At 54.8% G+C, this 19,312-nt stretch overlaps 1 protein-coding gene across 8 annotated transcripts in view; it reads right to left on the bottom strand.

Annotated features, from left to right (window-relative positions):
- Nucleotides 1-19,312, bottom strand: part of NFIX (nuclear factor I X) — a 97,105-nt gene that overhangs the window by 52,449 nt on the left and 25,344 nt on the right. Inside the window, exons 1-2 of one of the 8 annotated variants that reach the window (XM_059160157.1) lie at nucleotides 17,202-17,637; nucleotides 15,674-16,205 (exon numbers count right to left, since the gene is read on the bottom strand). In XM_059160157.1, coding sequence (XP_059016140.1) covers nucleotides 15,674-16,205; nucleotides 17,202-17,204 — 535 coding nt within the window. In that variant the 5' untranslated portion in view covers nucleotides 17,205-17,637. Of the gene's footprint in view, nucleotides 1-15,673; nucleotides 16,206-16,506; nucleotides 17,061-17,201; nucleotides 17,638-19,312 lie in introns of those variants that run through there. The other 7 variants (XM_059160153.1, XM_059160158.1, XM_059160152.1 and 4 more) reach the window with 7 other exon arrangements.

Raw genomic sequence — 19,312 nt, 5'->3', positions numbered from 1 at the left:
GGTGCACGTGTACCCGCTGGGGGACAGCAGCCATCTTGGACGGGGGAGGCCAGGGCTAGAGGGGTCTCCGGGAAAGAGAGGCCTGGAGAGCCAGCCATGAGTCTACACCCACACAAGAGGACTGGAGGTGGGGGCTTCTGAGGAAAGAAGAGGGCGCAGGGTGTGTGTGTGGGGGGGGGGTGCCTCGGAGCTAGAGGCAAACGGTCCCGATGTCTGATGCTCCTGCAAAAGGCTCAGGGCTGCAGTCGGCCCGCGGGTGTCTCTGGAGAGGACGTGGGCTCCGGGGACCACGCATCCCTTCCGTCTCACAGGGCTGGCCAGAAAGACAAGAGCAAAGGCCTGGGAGTGGGGGCAGGGTGAACCAGGGCCAGTGGCCCACCCCGTGGTGGCCCCTGTAACAAAGGGCCAGCAGAAGGAGGGGGCCAGGAGGAGGGCTGCTCTTTCCCTATCTTCCTGACACCTCAACAGCCATAAAGCAGAAAAACACATTTTCTTTTTGAGAAAGGAAGTCTCTTTCACCCCATTAACCCACAGCTTCTCACTTGCCTGCCACATTCCTTCCAGCCCTCCAGAAGCTTCTGCCACTCCTCATCTGTCAGAATTCTCCCCTTCTGATGCCTGCTCCCCTGCCTTCACTCCCTTCCCTCATCAGCCCCTTTTCTGATTTTTACCCCATTCTGCGCCTTTGTGTCATTTCAGGGATGGGCACAGGATGCTTCCCAGCTGAAGGTAATTCGATATTCAAAATGGGTTTTGGGGTTGTATAACCCTAGTACGCTGGGCAAGAGACAGATGCGAGGGCAGATAAAACACAGTCCTAGTTCCAAGATTCCAGAAGCAGAAAAACCTATACAATTAAGTGCAAGTGTCACAGGGAAACGAAACTACCTAGCCACCAGCCGAGCCCCGGAGTCGAACTTGTGTTCAAACGGGGCCTCGCCCGGCTGACTGTTCACTTCTGCCGCAGACTCTCCAGAGGAGCCTGTCTCCTAATGAGACACAGAAAGGCAGGACTCGCCGCCTTGGGATCATGCAGCCTCTCCCAGAGAGGGTATGCCAAGGAGGCCAACACATGCCTCTGCCCACAGTCCACAAACCAGCGAGTGGGGCTCTGGCACACCAGGGGCATCCCTGCAGCCAGAGCTCTTTGTTGGAAAGGAACACAATTCAAGAGACCTTGCCAAGCCAGGCTGGCATCTGAGTAATTATATTAATGAATCTCTGAGTTAAAAAATCTAATATTAAATGGTGGCTTCGGGACCATCATCCTCGGTTACCGACCCACGTGGCCGAACAGTCCTGGGCAGCAGCATGGCTTAAACAGTCCGTGCGTGTGCATGTGCGTCTGTGTGCGTGTGTGTCTGTGTGTGTGTGTGTGTGTTGTTTAATTTAAAAGAAATGCTTGTATTTGAAACGGTGCCCAGAGATCTGTGTGCCGGGCCCACTTTATAAACCACAATACCATAAATAAGTGAGAGAAATCTGGCCCATCCTCAGGGCAGGGGCCTCTCATTTGGCCATACTCTCGGGCTGGCAATACCCTGAGGGTTACTAGTCCGCAGAGCAGCGGCCTTTGTGTTCGAAGCCAGCGCTGCTCCCCACAGAGTTCCCCTTGGCGCTGCAGGCAGGGCCTTGCTTGCAGACTTCTGGGCCCTGCCTCCCCAGTCCACGCTCGCTAGCATCTCGATCCCGAGTCCAACTCAAAAGTTGAGCTCCACACATACAAGGGACAGACTGCAACCAGCTGATCCTCCGGTTCTGGCCAACTACCTGGTGCAGAGCAGACCAATGAGCCACCATACTGGCCGCCGTCTGTGGGTCCCCGCCCCCAGCAGAAACAATGACCCGAGTGGCCACACTATGCTTGTGGTCAGGGCCAGAGGGCACCGAGAAGACTACAGCCACGTGGTCCACTCAACAGGCACTAAACACAGGTGAGAAGAAGGTGCTGTGCTCTGCTGATTACCTTTCCCGTGCGCATGCAAAATGTAATCTGCTACAAGTGACATCGGGGAAACCCGATTTCTGTGACCTCCGTGTGTCGGCAGAGGCTGCAGCTCCCTCATCCTGTTCCACCGGTAAAGTCTCTTCTCAGTGGCAGAGTCCTGCCCTAGTTGCTGGGCCTAGGAGTGGGCTTCTCAGGAAACAAGTCCTGGCTCTGGACCCGGTACACTTGGGGGACCCGTTGGGCCGGCAGCCACAGCCACCTGCTCAGGTCTGCACAGGAAGTACTTGCCTGGAAGGTGAGGGAAGCAGGCAAGCTTTGCCTCTTGGAAACTCCTCGACAGGCAATAAGGAATTGCTGTTTAATGATTTCTCCATTATTATTATTTTGTAATAACAGGCAAAAGATCCACACCAGCACCAGGCTGCCTAGCAAGGCCTTACACTCGACACTGTCTTAGCCGCACAAGCCTCTGAGCTTTGAGGGGGAAAGACCCTCTCGGAAGCCTCATGATTCCCTAGAAAAAGTCTCCCAGCCCTAGAGCCCTACACATAACCAAGCAAAGCACAGGAAATAGAGCTGCAAGATATGCAGAGCGGAGGCCGGGGGTGTGTGTGGGGGTGCCCTCTCCGATGCCAGAGGCAAGGGCTCTCTTGAGGAGAGGCACAGAAGCTCTGCTTACCCTCTCCCTCACGCCCCATGCCCCCAGGCAGGGCTTCTCAGCCTCACCACCTAGTGATGTTTGAGCCAGACGATTCCTTGTTGAGGGACTATCCTGGGCATGGGCTTCTACTCACTAGATGCCGACAGCATCCTCTCCCGGGTGTGCGAACCAAGCGTCTATAGACATGGCCAAATGTTCCCCAGAGGTCAAAGTCACCCCTGGTTGAAAACCACTGTTCTAGGGTGACCAACCATCCTGGCATGCAAAGGACAGAGGGATTTCCTGAGACAGTGGACTTGGAGAGCTGAAACCAGAAAACTACTGGTCATACTGTGACAACTTGGTCACCCACCCTTCCTTCCTCCCAACTAACCTCCATCCTGCCACCTGCCAACAAACGGATTTCTTCCTCGGGAATGAGAAGAACACCTCTTCACCAGCCAACAGGAAACTACGTCTCATACACCAAAATAGAGGACAGCCCACCCCATAGCTTCTTCTGGGGCCAAAATATTATCCTCGCCTCCTGTGTCTTCCCAGGCGCCAACTCCCAGTGCCATGACTTCCAAAAGGCTCTCTGAGACGTGCTCCAAATTGCTCACATATTTCTTATATTACTAAGGCCAGAATTGGCCTAAAACCTCGAGTAGGGGAAGCTGTCCCGCCCTGGGGAGGACACGACTGGGGTGCAGGGTTCTGGTTTGCCCATGTTCAGCTCCCCTTAAGCTGGTGGCCCTAGAGCCATGGAGAGGTCACCGAGGACAGGGAAGAATGAAGAGAGACCATGGGCTCCCCCGTTCTCCCTAACAGGCAGCTGAGTCTCTCACAACCTGCCACACACGAGGAGGGACCCTGAGACCCTCTAAAGAAGAGATGAAAGAAAATGGAGTTTCTTGCCCTGGCACTGGTTGAACACCGAAGGGTAGATGGCCCGTCCTCACCCCACGGACCCCACCCTGCTCAACCCCAGGCACGGTAACCACCCCTCTCCCAGCTTTCTAACCATTTGCCTCCTCCCTTTAAAGGCCTCTCTTTGCTTGGTCCCCCAGGGAGCGTTCTTATTACTATGGAAACAGTGATGTCAGGTGGCCGGGTGAGGCTGCAGGTCCCTCCCACCACCTCCTAAGTAGGTACCCTGTCTGCCTACGTCACCACTCAGAAATTTATAGCCCAGCGCCGGGTATTTATAAGGTGGCTCTGGTGTGACCACAGATTCAGTGCAGGGCTGGCAGCTATTTATAGTCAGAGAATATACACTTATTACACACACACATACACACACACACACACCCCGTATTCTGGGCCACGTGTTATATAACTGCCATTATGCAATAACACCCATTATATAATAATTATGCGCTAATGGGGATATAATCTGCAGGCATAATAAGGACACACTCCTCAAAGGCCGCACTCAGTCAGCCTCCTGCAGGCCGCCTCCAGGGATCTCCTGATCTCTTGCATTTACTCCGCCCACTCCAGAAGAGTCACCAGGTGTCACCCTACTCCCGGCTGTCATCTGCAGCTTCCCCTAGACCAGCTGACCCAGCCGCAAAGCTCTCTCCAGATTTCCTTCTCCCAGTCTTATCCGTGCCCCTGGCCTGGAGGGAACACTTTTCTCTCTGCCATAGTTTTAAGCGCGACGCAAAGAATTATGATGTGATAAATCCTGGAAGGCTGAGGTACACTTCAGCCCCCCCCATTTAAAAAAATATTGTATTTATTTATTTATTTGAGGGACAGCGCGAGAGAGCGAAAGAGAGAGAGAGAACAAGCCAGCAGGGGTGGGGAGAGCAGAGGGAGAAGCAGACTCCCCGCCGAGCAGGGAGCCTGATCCAGGACTCAGTGTCTGGACTCCAGGATCATGACCGGAGCGGAAGGCAGATGCCTAACTAACTGAGCCACCCAGGCGCCCCCACCCCCATTTTAAGAAAGGAAAAAAGCAGTAGCCGCCTGTGACCCTGGAAGGAGCCTGGGATGCCAGGCTAGTTGACGAAGAGTCTACCCCACGCAGAGGTTCACTCTGGCCCTTCAGGAAAGAGCTGGGAAGCTGGCTCCAGAGAGGAGAGGCTGGGGCCAAGCAGGGCACAGCCAAGCAGGCCACTTCTCAACAGCCTCTCTTTCCCTCAGTGCCCCTGCCACACCGCCACTCCCATGATGGCTGAGCCTTTGGCGGGGGTCTCAGCACAGGCTGGGGCTCAGGCCCTGACTTCCACCATCCAGGTTACACAGCCGATAGAAATGCACACACACCCCCCCACACACAGGATCTTGGCTGCTCAGACACTAACGCACATCCTGCTGGTCACCCAGCTCCCAGAAAGGACAAGCAGAAACTGTCACCTAGGGGGAAAAGAGGTCATGGACGTTGGCTCCACACCTAGGGTGACGGAAGACACGGGTAGAATGGGCAGGGAGTAGGAAAAGTCAAGACCGCAGTGGCACTCCATGGACCCAATCCAATTAGCCCAAACGTACCACTGGCTCTTAAAACAGTTATCTCCATATTTAAGTTATTTGATCTACGAATTGATAAAAAAAAAATATTAGAAGAGCCTACACAGATCAGGGAAGTGAGTTTCCCTCTGGCGCAGGAGGGTTGTTTGGGGAGCTTGTCTGTCTCTTTCATTTCTCTATTGTTTGAATTTTTTTTTTAGAAAGAGTGTGTTTTACTACCGCAATAAAAAAAAAAAAATTGAATCCATCATTTAAAAAGAGTAGCGCGGAGGCTCAGGTGACACTTCTGGTCTCTGCGTCCCACGTTGCAGAAACGAATGCCTGCTGTTCCTCGGGGTCTGGGACGGCACTGACAGTGTCACCAGCTTGTCATAAAGGCCTGCGTCGGCTGGATAGCAGACCCCCTGCTCTAGTCCCCAGATCAGCACCCCCAGGACACAGACCACGACGCAAGATACTAGGAGGAACATTCAATAGGACACTCCTAGATGGGCTCCTGATTCTTACAAGCGAGAGGAGCCGCCGGGCTGCTTGAGCCCAGGCTTCTGATGCCCAGGAAGGGAAAATGGCATACCACATGCAGAACAGAGGGGGCTCAGAGGTTCTGTTGCCACGAGACTGAGAGGAGAGGCAAGAAGTAAATGCGGACAAAGTTCTGAATCCCTCTCTTTCTTCCAGGCCAGAGGCTCTCTGCTGGGGAAATTCTCTCCCTATGGAAATGTCTGGAGCTACTTTGGTTGTCACACCTGGGGTGGGGTGCTGCAACTGACATCCAGCAGGTGGAGGCCAGAGATGATGTTAAGCACCCCACAGGGCACAGGACCGTCTCCACGACAGAATGGTCTGGCCGGAAAGCCAGCAGTGTTGTGGTTGGGAGACTTGGCTCTACCTACGGGAGCTGTTGTTGGTGGCTGAGAGGGTATGTCTCCGTCTCACTAGCCACAGAAACAGGAACATGTCTAGCGGGCGCTAGCCTCTCACTACAACCCCACCTCTCCACATGCTGGGAGAGTGTTTATGCACACAGACCTGAAGTTTTCAAACTTTAAGGAAGAGGTAAGGCGAGAGTTTACGTGAGGGAGCATCAGAGACAATGTAGGGAAGATTACTGCAAGCGTCCAGCAATCATCTGGTTAATTAGGATAATTACATTCATTTTTATTTCAAACATTGATTCCAAGCAGACTCCCAGGAAAAGGGCGTGACAGAGCAAGGATCAGGGATCCCAAGATCCAGCCGAGCTGCCTGGCCCCAGGCCTGGACTTTCTGCCCACTCTACCTCCCCTGCCCCACACTCCAGGGAGGGGTGCCAAGAAGCCAAGCTGGCCACTGCAGGGTGAAGACATCCAGTGGACTCAACCCGACCCGTATCATGCTGCCTCTCAGGTCGGAGGCAGGGGGCCAGCTGGTGGGGAGGCCAGTGTCAAGGACAGGCCAGGTGCCCGATCACTGTCTCCACCCCACGTGCTCAGCAGCTGGGGGAGCCCTTGAGCCGAGCCACAGGCTAGACTCCAGCCCCACGGTCTCAGCTCCTAGAGAGCAAGGGAGACCATGGGGACCCACACAGCTTTCTCCCGTGAGACTCTGCCAAGGCCAGCAATCCCCATGAAGTTCAAGGAGCAGTAAAGTCCACAGGTGTAAGTGCTCAGTGACCCGGATCCTGGGGTCCTTCTGCCGGCAACTCATCGCGTGATCCGAGTGCCACGACACCTCTGTACTTGGGTTCCCGTCTCTGTACGGGCCCAGGGATAATAATTCCTGCCCTGCCTATATCACTCAACCATTGTGAGAAGGGACTCAGCTTCTGGTGGCTGAAAAGGCTCAGCCAGCTGACAAAAATGAGCTAATTCCTCACTGTCTTTCAAGGTGTGGTTCAGACAGGTCATCTTCCAGAAGACTCCCAGGCCCCCCGGATCTGATTCACTGATCCCCCCGCACACAGAGACTGCTATGTGTCACCTGAGCACAAATACATTCAGCCAGGAGCACAGATTTAAAACTAGAGTCGGTGTGAGAATCTGGGTGGTTAACACACACAGACAGGACTCAGCATGGTGCCGTAGTCAGAACTGGGCCTTTGAGGGAAAAAACGGAATTAAAGCGGGGAAGGGAGAGCAGGGGTGTGCCCCTTCCTCCATTGGACAGGGAACAAGAAGTTGTTGGGAGCCTGAACGAATGGATGCCCCTTAAGTTACTGGATGTCCCCCAGATAACAGCGAACAATGGTCCTGACCTGGGGCAGCCGCGTGCCAGGCCATCATTAAGACATCAAAAGTGAAGACAAGAGCCAGAACACCCCCCCTACACACACACACACACACACACACTCCCCAACAGACGGGCGCCACAGTGGCTGGTGGGGGGACACGTCACTTGGGAGACAAGCCCACAAAGAGCAACCCCAGAATATTTTTTTAATCCCCAAAGGGCCAGAAAATCAGTTAGTAGATATCCATCCGACAGAGTGAAAAACACAGGCACCCAGGAGGTGAGGCCCGTCCAGCCAAAGCTCCCTGTGCAGAGCAGCCCCTCCGCCCACTGGGACCCTCTTCTAATGCCAGCAACCCCTCGGCTCAAACATGCTTAAAATGGCGACGGCGGCCTGTGGGGCCGGCGTTTGTCGTGCTGTTTTCCACGGTGCCCTTGGTGCCAAGAAAAACCTATCATCAGAAATGCCATCAGCTATATTTATCTATCTCTCAGCCCCCCAGCCTCCTCCTCCCGTCTGCCAAGCAGGCCCCGCGGAGCCCCCTCACCCAGTGGGCACGCTTCCCTGTTGCTGACGCCCGTGACCACCTGCCCAAGCCTCACGCTCCAGCGTTCCCTTCCCGAGCCGTGGCACTGAGGCCTCCACACAGACACAGCCACCAACGGGCCGCCCCTCTCCTTACCGCATGCTGGGACGCACCCACATGAGCTACAAGCAGGCACCCCGACAGGCACCGGTCCTGGTGTCTCTGGCCCCAAACCACTGGCGAGGGCAGCCCTCTGTCTCCTTTTGGCCTCAGCTCCCTGTCCTCAAAGTCCTCCAGGAGCCGGGGGCCGTGTCCTCTGGGAGGGGCACCGTGGCTGCAGCGTCTCGCAAATCAGCCATCGTGGAGAGACAAGAGGTACGGGATGGGGGTCTGGAGCAGGGGGGCAGTGAGAGAGTCAGCCTGGAAGGAACGGGGCTCATCTCAGGCCAGGAGGCTACAGGACGCCAGGCTGCTGCGTAGACCTGTCACCCCTCCACTTCACTCCCTGACGGAGAGCAGGGAGACCCAGCCTGTATTTGAAGACACTTAGAATCTCCAAGGAATGTGCATGCTGGAAGGATCCTCATTCCCTTCCCATCTGAGGGAGGAACGGCATAATCTGGGACACTAAAGGGAAAACGGCAAAGTCAAGGTTCAGGACTACTCAAACCCTACAGCTGTGCCAAGGCCTCTACTAGGGACACGCGGGATGTACGAGGCCAATACAGGACTGTCCCTGGGTGCCAGGCATGTCAGACCTTTCCCTACCCAAGCAGCGGGCTCTAACCTGACCTTTCCCACCCTGGGGCCTAGCACTGGATGTCTGAAGGTGAACCAACGACCATATCCTAAACCCCCACACCTCCTCCTCTCGCTTCGTGGGGGCAGCCCCCCCGTCCCTCGTCAGCCCTCTCCCCAGAAGACCGCCCATTGCCTCCAAGCCCCCAGCTCAGGAAGGAGTTCCAGGGAACGGACCCCTCTGAGAATGAAGCAACCCAAATAAAAATTTTAAAACCCAGAAGCTCTTTCTCTCCAGCCCCCTCCCCCTCCACTGGCAAATGAAAACAAACAAGAAATCAAAGAGGCCTTTTGTGCGAGCACCGCGCTGACACGGCTGGGGCCTTTGAAAGGACTTCTGAATCGGACACTGAAGGATAAAATAACTGAAGCGTGGCAGCTCCTGAGACAGGGGTGGGGGGTGGGACCGATGGGGCAAAGAGAGAAAGGGGTGGGGTGGGAGCCACCCTCTCTTCCTTGGGCAGAAAAGGGGATGCTCAGCTGGGCCCTACTCTGTGCAGCTGCTGCAGGACACCAGAACAGAGGGGGACCGTGGCGCTGCCCTCCGCCCCTCTGGCCCACCCTTCCCGGGCGCCCCAGGTCTCTGCAACACTAGAAAGTGGCAGAGATGAGCCCTGCCTCCCTCTTCACGGCCCCTGGTGAAGCCTTTGCGGGTCTTCCCTCCCCTCCAGCATGGATCACTGCACATTCACGCCTACGGGACAGCGCCTTCTAGAAGTCATCATGAGGCCCTCGCGCAAAACCTGCCAGCTGCAAGCAGGAGACTCTGTTCTTAGAAGGGCCTCGCTCACAGTAGGTTCACCAAGTGCGGATTTCATGAAAAAAGGAAATTCGACCACCCTGTGGCAGTGCCAAAAAGTAAACTGAATCCTCAGGAAGTAAGTCCTTCTGGGTGTCTGAAGCCCAGCCCTCCTGCTGCAGAGCGGCCCTGTTTCCTCTGGGTGGTGGAGTACATTTGGTCACCATGCTCAGGCATCCGGGTCCCCTCCGGCTTAATCACAGCCCAAGCTCTGCCGGTTCAAGCTCAGACAAGGGTGAGTCTTTCTTTTCCCTTGAGCTACAGCTTCCAACTGAGCCAGCAGAGTGAGCACTCCACCAAGAGCTCTGTGCATCATGGCCAGTGCGGACCCCTGACCAGCGGGGCAGACAGACAGGAGCAGATAGTCAAGGGAGTCCTAGAATGAGACCAAGCCAAAGGTCTGGGTCTGGGTATTTCTGGTCTCCTCTTTGGGGTCACATCCCCTCTTGAGGCTAGCCTGACCCCCTATCACTCTTTCATCCCACCGAGCAAGACATCAGCATCCCCAGTCACATTGACAGAGCACAGGGGGCTTGGGTCAGCTTCACAGGTGTGCAACCCGGACAGTCACACATGCCCCATGCTTGGTTTTAATGCTATCACTGTTGTCACACTGCTATCCCTAAGCGTTTTGAACTAGGAGCCCCACACTTACATTTTGCACTGGGCCCCACAAATCACGGAGCTGGAAGGCCGGGCAAATCCTGTGGCTACCATGGGATCTGATCGTGCCCGGAGTTTGTGTGTTCTGTAATAAATGCTCCAGTTTAAGAGGGCCTCCAGGAAGCGGTAACCAAAATGGCAAGGGCTCGAGGAGCTGCGTCCAGTGCGGGCGGTGGGAGGGACTGGCAACGTTTGGCCTGGAGAAAGAACAGCTTCCTGGGGGGAACGGTGGAAAGGAACCCTGAGAGCGGGCTTTGGCCTCTAAGAGCCTGCCATGTTACAGAAAACTTGGCTCTCACCTTGTGTCGTCCCTTACCAGAAATAAGGCTGGCAGGTGAAGCTGACAGGGAGGCAGTCTTGGGCTTACGAAGTCCTAACAGCAGTGACGGCGGCCGCCGTGAGCCATGGCCTGCTCTGTGCCCCGTGCCCGTCTCTGCACGTGTTAGCTGCTTTCATCCCCTTCACCAGTCTCTGGGTTGGACCAACAGAAGAATTTTACAACTGAACTTGACCTTTGCACGACACCAACGTCTCCTCCAGGGTGTTCTAAAGGGGACCTTACGTTGGGTTAAAAGATGATCCGTAAATCTTGCAAATCTTAGGAATCTGGTTCCCGGCCCCTGCAGTCTCCGCTAGCCCTGGTACCAGATGGTGCTGCCTCAACGACGCAGACCAGTGGCATTTCTGAGCCTTGAAAAAGGAGGCCGTGGGTGAGGTGGCACAGGGGCCATGCTAGGGGTCAGTCCCCCGGGGAGCATGGCGGGTGCTCCTCGGGCCCCTCCCACGCATGGACCCCAGAGCCTCCAGATGGGCCGAACGTCCAGCAAAGTCTTAGGGGCGTTGCTGGCATCGGCTGCATCTTGGCAGGGCTAACATGGCCAAATGATGCCCTCTCCCACCAGGGAAGGACCCAGATGAGCAGTCCTCCATCGGACCTGGAAACCAGTGCTCGCGGCAAAGCCCTGAGCTCTGACGCAGAGAGCAAAAACCAGGAGACTCCTACACCTGAGCAGGGTGACAACGCACTCGGAAAGGTTCTCTTAGACAATTTGTTAGGTGCTAATCCACTTTCCATGACAGGTGCGCTCCAGCCGTCCCGGGACCCGGAGGTGAGGAAGGAGGCAGCCTTTCAGAGCACTGCACCAACAGCCGAAGGGAGCGCCGGCTGCAGAGTCCAGACAGAGAAACCCTACAGGACAAATAACCCAGGCCCTTCGACAGCAACGACCCAAAAACTGCCAGAAAAGAAACCAAGATGAAAGAGGAGGACCACCTAGAGATTAGGAGTCTTGAAAGACCTATCGACCCACTGGCACTGCCTGCACCTGATTTTTTGTTTGTTTTTAGAGCTCTAGGCCTAACATGGGGCTTGGACTCACAACCCTGAGATCAAGAGTCGTGTGCTCTGTCGACTGAGCCCACCAGGCGCCCCTGCGTGCCCCTGGATCCCGATCCTGATCCTGACCCAGACAAACAAACAGAATTAGGAGATGATTAGGAAAATGTGAACATGACTAGCCTGACCATACTAAAGAAACTCTTGATTATTTTTAGGTGTGACCGTGAAATAGCAGTTACGCTCTTCACAATTCCTTATCTTTGCAGATGTGCACAGATATATTTACAGCTGAACAGCTACAATGTGGGGCACCTGGGTGGCTCAGTCGTTAAGCGTCTGCCTTCAGCTCAGGTCACGATCCCAGCGTCCTGGGGTCGAGCCCCACTTCGGGCTCCCCGCTCCGAGGGAAGCCAACTTCTCTCTCTCCTGCTTCCCCTGCCTGTATTCCCCTTTCTCTCCCTCTGCCAAATAAATAAATAAAATCTTTAAAAAAAAAAAAAAAGGAAAGAAAGAAAAGCTACAATGCTTGGATTTTCTTCTAAACAACACAGCGTGGGTGGGCAGTGGGGGTATGGATGAGTCGAGACTGGCCGTAAGTTGGCAAACTACTGGCCCCGGTGAAGGGGGTTCCTTCTACATGTGAAATTCTCCACAGTGAAAAGGCAGAGATAAAGGAAAGAGCCACCACCGGAATATCTGGACTCCACGGGCCTGCACTACCAGCCCGTCGGAGGAATCTGACAGCAAGAAGCTGCCATTTCCATTCAATAAAGCATTTTATCACTTACAGATTTTTTTTTTTAATTTTTAATCAATCTCTCCACCCAACGTGGGGCTCGAACTCACAACCCGAGATCGAAAGGCACATGCTCTACCGACAGAGCCAGCCAGGTGCCCCAGATTTTTCTATTTCCTAAGGCCGAAGCCTAGATCAGGGCAGGTCTGAAGATACCAGTCCACCCTCAGGGCCCCGTGGAGGGTTTAAAGAACTGAGCCCACCACCAGCCCAGCCCCGCCATCCTTCCCCACACAAGCAAGGGCCTCCAGGACCCACGCTTCTGGCCCATCTGCGACCGCCCGCCTTAGGGCCACCTCTTTGGATGGCAGAACATCACCAGGGATACACCTCTCTTCCCCATGACAGTGTTCTCTGACCCTGCTCTTCCTCAACATCCCCTCCTAAATGGAACAGACACATGGCGAGATTCCTTCCCAGCAGGAAGGCTAGCCCTCATGGAGGCCGGAACAGACTCTGGGTGGTCTTTGGGACCCCGCACACTGGGAGTGGAGCTCCCGACATCACACAGCCATGTCCTTGATTCCTTCCCCAACCACAGCTCCTCTTAAAGCTTCATGTGGGCAAAACAAGAGCACCAAGGGCCACGGATGACGATGGCACCTGCAGGTGAAGCGGCGCTCCCTAGCTGAGGACCGAGTCATACTCTTGCCATCAAACCAGGCACCACTGGCGCAGCCCAGACCGGGTCCTTCGGCCCAGTTTTAAGGAAAGAAAGGTACTTCCTTTAGAATCCACAGCAACTGTTGTCTGAGCCCTTGCGACCCCAGACCGCCTTCCCAGGTTCCGGTGGGAGGAACAAGTGGGGCGGGCTGCTGAGGGCATCGGAGCGCAGGGCATGGAGAGGGCTATGCTGTCCCATCGATGCTGTGTGGGGATTTAGTCAGAAGAAGACATCTTCTAGCAAACTGGGGTGGCCTGGGAGGAAATCCGTGCCTGCTCCTCGCATCCTCGAGACCATCTACCCCGGGCCCACTGTGGCCCGTGCTCCAACGACTCACCCCTGCTCCTGCAGTGAGGCACGTTTGAATTAAAGCCATTCCGGCAAGAAATCCTACCTTGATTGAAATTATCTGGAGTCCAGAGAGCCAGAGTAGGGATGAATTATTTTAAAATGTCCTCAGTTCTCCACTCAGCTTTTGTCCAGGAACTGGACCTCAGCCGGGACAGAAATGGCTGCGGCCACATTCGATGGGGCATGAATTCTCTCATATTCCTGGGCAAATGATCTCATTATGGCTGGGGGGGCGGGCGGGGATGCCTCCCTTCTCCCGACACCTGCCTGGTTAGTCCAGGAGCCAGCAGGCTGGCCACAAACCGTCTCCTTCATCACACACACTTCATCCTAACTCAGCCCCATGCTGGCAGCAGTCAAGAATCTGGCCTACAATAAAAGAGGAAAGGGAAACAGCTCAGCTACAGAGATCTAGCTAGAGAGCAGGGCAGGGGGAAGCCAGAGAAAGAAGAGTCCTGATTTCCGTCTTAGAGGCCCCAGTGCTGAAGTCAGAAGGTACCCAATCCCCTCTAGAAGGTCTGCCTGGCAGACACAAACTCAAGGCTCCAGGCTCCCCCGAAGCTACAGCACCACCAGGCACACACCCTCCCCACTCTGACTTGCTGTGTAGACAGAGAATGAGAGGATAACTTTTCAAATCTTTCTTTAGTTTCTTTTCCAGAAGGAAAAAAGGGCGAGGAGTGGAGAGGACTGGCGGTTGCGCATTCTTCACGAGGGGTCACGAGAGTCCCACAGGGCCAGGTGCAGGCCTAGAAAGATCCATGGAGGGGGCAATGGCTTCCTGCCAGGTCAAAGGTGAGGGGGTTTGTTCCCTGCTTCCAAACAACCACCAAAGCCACCTCTCATGAGAGAGAATGTGAACCAGCAGGGACAGAGGCCTCCGGCACCGCCTCTTCTTCCCCAGAGTTGTCCAGCACAGAAACCCTCAGCGCTCATTCTAGCCCAGGTTACCTTCCTGACGCAGTGCTAAAAGCTCCCCCAAATTTCATGTCTGGATTAAGTCATACCACTCCTCCCAACTTCCCAAACAGGCAAGTGAGTGACCACAGCAGAAAAGTGAGTTGCTTTTCTTTTTTATGAATGAACAGGAAGGAAGACACACACACACACACACACACACACACTCACTCACTCACTCACACACTCACACACTCTTGCGGGGGGGAAAGAACATTCACCAGAGTTGAAGTTAAGCCACATTCTGTTACATTTGCATAAAGAGAGAAAGAAGGGAAACAAGGGGGAAAAAAATACCGGAATGGTGGAAAGGAAAAACACACACACACACACACACAGAAAAAGGTTTGGTAGCCCTCTCATTACAAGTTGGTTGGGCATAATGTAAACACACTTCTGCCTTGCTTAATCACAGAGTGCCGCCCGTTTAGGTTTCAAAGGCGGCAGTAAATTGGGCGTAGCTGAGTGGAGGCTAAAAATTAACCAGCCATCTCTGTTTCAATTTGTAAGAAAACAAAAGCGGAAAGAAATTATAAAAAGGGAAAGGGTGGGGGGGGGGGTTGGCAAAAGGACCGGAGGAAGAGAACGGCACCATCCCGACCCAAAATGCTGCGTCAAACTGGAAAAGCCAAGAGGAGAACTGGAACTACTCGGGACACAAAAGGAAAAGGAAAATTTGCAGAGTTTGGGGACTGTTTGTTTCTCGCAGGCCACCGCTGCCCCTCCCTGCCATGCCGGTGCCTGGGAGAGCCTCTGTGCTTCCCAGCAGAGGGGTGGGGAGCCTTGGGGTCTCCCCACTGGAGCCAGACTGCGAAGGGACAGCGCAAGGAATCCTCTGCTCCTTTTCACTTTCTGTGAAGTCCAAGGACTTTCCTACTCTTCGGCAGCCAAATCCCAGCCATACCAGCTCCCGCCTGGGCATCTGGGCCCCAGAATCGGCCCGCCTCTGCCTTCTCTCCTCTTTTCTATTCATTCTGGCTCCTAACCGGGGGTTTTACACGCCCCTCTCTCCACCGAACTGCTGCCCACCCCGCTTGTGCCAAATCCCGCTTTTCCCCAGGACTTAGGAGGAAGCCGCAGGAAAGCCAGCACCTGGCTCCCGATACTTCTTCTGACTCATTTTAAATCTCTGCAACGAGTGATTTTTTTTTTTTTAATGTGTGGTAATGTTCATCACCAACTCTCACCATCGTGGATAATTCTGGGGCAGCCTGGCCCCGGTCCTAAGACCTGCAGCGTCTTTTGGGTAAGACGAGTCCTCCAAAGCAGGAGACGCACGACAATCCGGTAGGTAGGGTGGCGAGGGAGCGAAGGAGGAAGAACCAGGAGGGTGGAGGGAAACAGAAGAAGGAGAAAAGGGGTCCTCCGCAGGGGCTTCGGCCCCAGGCAGGACAGGCGCGCTAGTTAGGCCCAGGGCATGGGTCCTTTGGAAAGAAGAGGCACCATACACAAAACCAATGCCGGCAGGTACACTAAAACGGGGAAGGGGCTTGAGAGTGACCTACCTGGAGTGTGGACAAAGTAAGCCAGATAAAGATCCAGTTCTTTGATTGTGACTCCAATGTGATGTGGCTGGACGCAGAGGCCGGGGTTCGAGCACTGGGGCGACTTGTAGAGCCGCTCCCCATCAGTACTTTCCAGGGGGATCCCCTTAAACAAAATCACCATGACCAGGTCCAGCCGCCACACCTTGTCGGCCTGGCGCAGGCAGTCAATCCGCCGGATCTTGCCCTTCTGGTCGGGGTTGGAGAGCACGCAGCAGGGGGGCTTCTTGCCGGTGATGGTCAGCACAAAGTCCTCTCGGAACTCGGGCCGGATGTCTTTGCGCAGCTTGGCCAGCAGCCGGGATGCCCACTTCTGCTTGATCTCGGGCTTCTCGCCCAGCAGCTCGTCCTTCACCGCCCGCTCCTCGTCCTTCGACATCCGCTTCTCGTGCTTCTTGAAGTACTTGCGCTTCCGCGCCTGCAGGTTGAACCAGGTGTAGGAGAAGGCGCGGACGTGAGGCAGCAGCGCCTCGATGAACGGGTGGAACTCATCCTGCAGGCGGCAAGCCGGGAGCATGCGGGGCGAGGGAGGACGGGAGGAGGGGAAGACGGGGTGAGGGGGAAAGAGAAAAGGAGAGAAGAAGCGTTAGAAGGGGGGCACCAGAAAAATCGCCGCCTCCTCCTCCGCCGCCCCCCCCCCTCCCACGACAATGTTCTGTCGTGATTGTTCTACGAAAGTGTGGTCTGGAGCCGCCACCAGCCTGGCCAGCCGCTCGCTCCCATGTCAGCCTCGGCAGCCAGAGGCACCCCGCGCCTGAGCACACACCTATTCTCTCTCTCTCCCCCTCACTCACTCACACACACGCGCGCACAGACAACGTTGCCGTCCACACACACACGCTGCTGGTATCCCCGCCAGGCTCTGTCGCGCCCATGACATCTCCATGTTCTGTCGCTGCCGCAAACTCCTGTCAGCTCGCCCCGACGCCGGGTCCCGGCTGCCCCGACTCCCGCGGACGCGCAGGCGAGGCGTGCGGGGGCCGCCTCGTGTCCCGACACCGGTCGGCTTTTGGCCACCCCCAAAAAGAGAGAACATGACATCCAGGAGCCGGGCGAGGAACCGGATTTGGCGTTCTCCTCCCCGAGCTGTTTGCATTCTCTTTTCTCCTGCTCCAATTGGAACATCCACCCCAGCATTTTTTTTTTTAATCAGATCTAAATCCTAAATATGTGATTTCAGCTTTGTTACCGACACCGATACTAATGTTAATCACAGTAATAAGGAACAAAACACTTCTTGTTAGCACAAATAAGGTGGTTGCCTCGGCCACATTAGGGTTAAAAGCTACGTGGGGCGTCCTGCAGCCCCTTCCCCACTGACCCCTTCACCCTCTTTCCCACTCAGTCAGGTGACAGAGGGCTGGGCTCCCGCTTTTTGTTTTTGTTTTTGTTTTTGTTTTTTTTCTTTTTGCTTGTTTGCTTGTTTGAAGTTTAAATAATCATTGATTTCTGTTTACAAAAATAAAACTGGAAAAAATTAAATAATTACCATTGATCTGAAGCACCCGGCAAAGCCCAACGCCCGATTCTGAGCTTCTGGACTCAACAGAGTTGTGAGTTGGGGGCGGGTGGGGGGAGGGGGGAGGGGGAGGAGCAGGGGAGGAAGGTAAATGTTTTAAAGGGGGTTATTATTGGTGTTCTGGGGAATAGGGGCCGGGCTTGGGTGGATTCTCAAACCCTTCCCCCTCCTCCCCCCTCCACGCTCCATTGCACAGAAGGGGGAAATTAATATTTTTTTGAAAAGGAGCAAAAAGAAAGAAAGGTCAGGGATAGCAAGCAGAGAGAGGGAGCGAGCCGGTTGCCACACACGCCAGGTAAACAAAAGCCAACAAAAAAAAATGTTCAATTTCGCCTCCTGTGCATCCTCTTTCAGTTTAAAAAAGGGAGAGAGAGAGAGAGAGAGAGAAGGAAAATATGCAAAATTTAAAAATCAAAACCTACCTCCCAATCACCAACCCCAACACACAGCACACCCCACCCCACCCCCCACCCCACCCCACCCCCCACCCCACCCCCGTGCAAAACAAAACAAAAACAAAAACCAGGAGGGGGAAAGCAGCAGCTGAAGAAAAAGGCTTTCGGCTTTGGCAGCGGCACAGGGGTGTAAACTTCGCGCTGCCTCCCTCCGCCTCTGAGCCTGATCGCAGGCAAAGGGGGAGCTTGCAGATTCCCGGGGCAGAGGACGAGTTCGGACCGGCTGCAGACCGTCGCTGGCAGACGCGTGCAAAAAGAGAGGGAGTAAGGGAGGGAGGAAAGGAGAGAGAGAGGGAGAGATCGAGGGAGGACGTGGATGGGATGGTGGTGTGTGTGTGTGTGTGTGTGTGAGTGTGCGAGTGAGAGAGAGAGAGAGAGAGAGAGAGTGTGTGTGTGTGTGTGTGTGTGTGTGCTGGTTGGGTTTTGGATTTTTTTTTTTTTTTTTTTTTTTGCTTTTCTCTCTCAAACTCCCTCTCTCTCCCCTTTCATGCTCAATCCCCATCCATTTGCCTGTGCCAAAGCCAGTAAAAAGGGGGGGGGGGGAGGAAGAGAGAGAGAGAGAGAGAGAGAAGGATCCACCTATTTGGCAGTGAGACATCCTCGAGCAGCCAATGGCTGTGTCCAAGGGGAGGAGGGAACCGGGCGAGCCGGGAGGGTGGGGAGAGCCCCCGGCAGTTGGAGACCAAAAACAATTTGCCCAATCGACAAGTTCACGTCTAATGAACAAGCAAAGTCCAGCAGTTATGAATTTTTCATTCCAAGCTCCCACTCGGGTCCATTGGGCAGCAGCAGCCAGCAAATCTGGGGAGGGGGGTAGGGCTGGGGGGACTAGGATTGAGGAAGACACGGATTTTTTTTTTCCTCCTTTTTTTTTTTTTTTTTTTTTTTTTTTAAGCCAGAAAAAGAAATAAATAAAGGCCTGGCTCGGGCGGGCGCCCCAGAAGGCCTTGGGGAGAGCAGCTGCGCCTTCTCTGTGTTTTGGTTTCAGTCTCTTTCTCTCAGGCCCTCACACTCTCTTTCTGGTTCTATTTCTTTTTTTATTTATGGAGCGCACAGGGGCGAGTGGAAGTTTTCCTCCCTGGCCATACACGCGAGCCTGCGGTGCTATGAATAGAAAGAGAAGAAAAAGAGCTCGGAAAGTGTCCATGCCAGCAGCACTTCCAGGGCAGGGACCTGGCGCCCAGGGTGCGGCCACCCCTTCCTCCCCGGCCCGGCTGCCGCTGGCAGGAGAACTCCCAGACCAGACGGCCCCCCCCCACCCACCCCCAGGCCCCCAGCGAGCTCCACCGCCTCCCTCAGCCCACACCCAGCCACGCACGCTCCATTAGCGGTGACGAGGGATGCCAACGCAATGCAGCTCGGCTCGAGAAACTGCAACAGTTTATTAAAATAGCCTCCTGTCACAGCACTCCGCTGACAAGCACTACATGCAGCCACAAACACAACAGCCAATCCCAGGGAGAAGTGACAAAGGCAGGAAGACGGACACTACTTCCGAACAGTGACTGAGTCTTGCGCGAGGCCTCCCCCAAGCCCCAGCCACTCCATTCTTGGCTTTCTCCAGCTTCACCCTCTCCACTTGATCCGTGTTTAGTGTTTCTTGGTTGGAGGAGAGGCAATACTCAC

The sequence above is a fragment of the Mustela lutreola genome, chromosome 2, assembly GCF_030435805.1.
Source record: "Mustela lutreola isolate mMusLut2 chromosome 2, mMusLut2.pri, whole genome shotgun sequence".
NCBI lineage: Eukaryota > Metazoa > Chordata > Mammalia > Carnivora > Mustelidae > Mustela > Mustela lutreola.
Note: the sequence above shows the minus strand (reverse complement) of the source record. Positions and strands in the feature narration are given on the sequence as shown.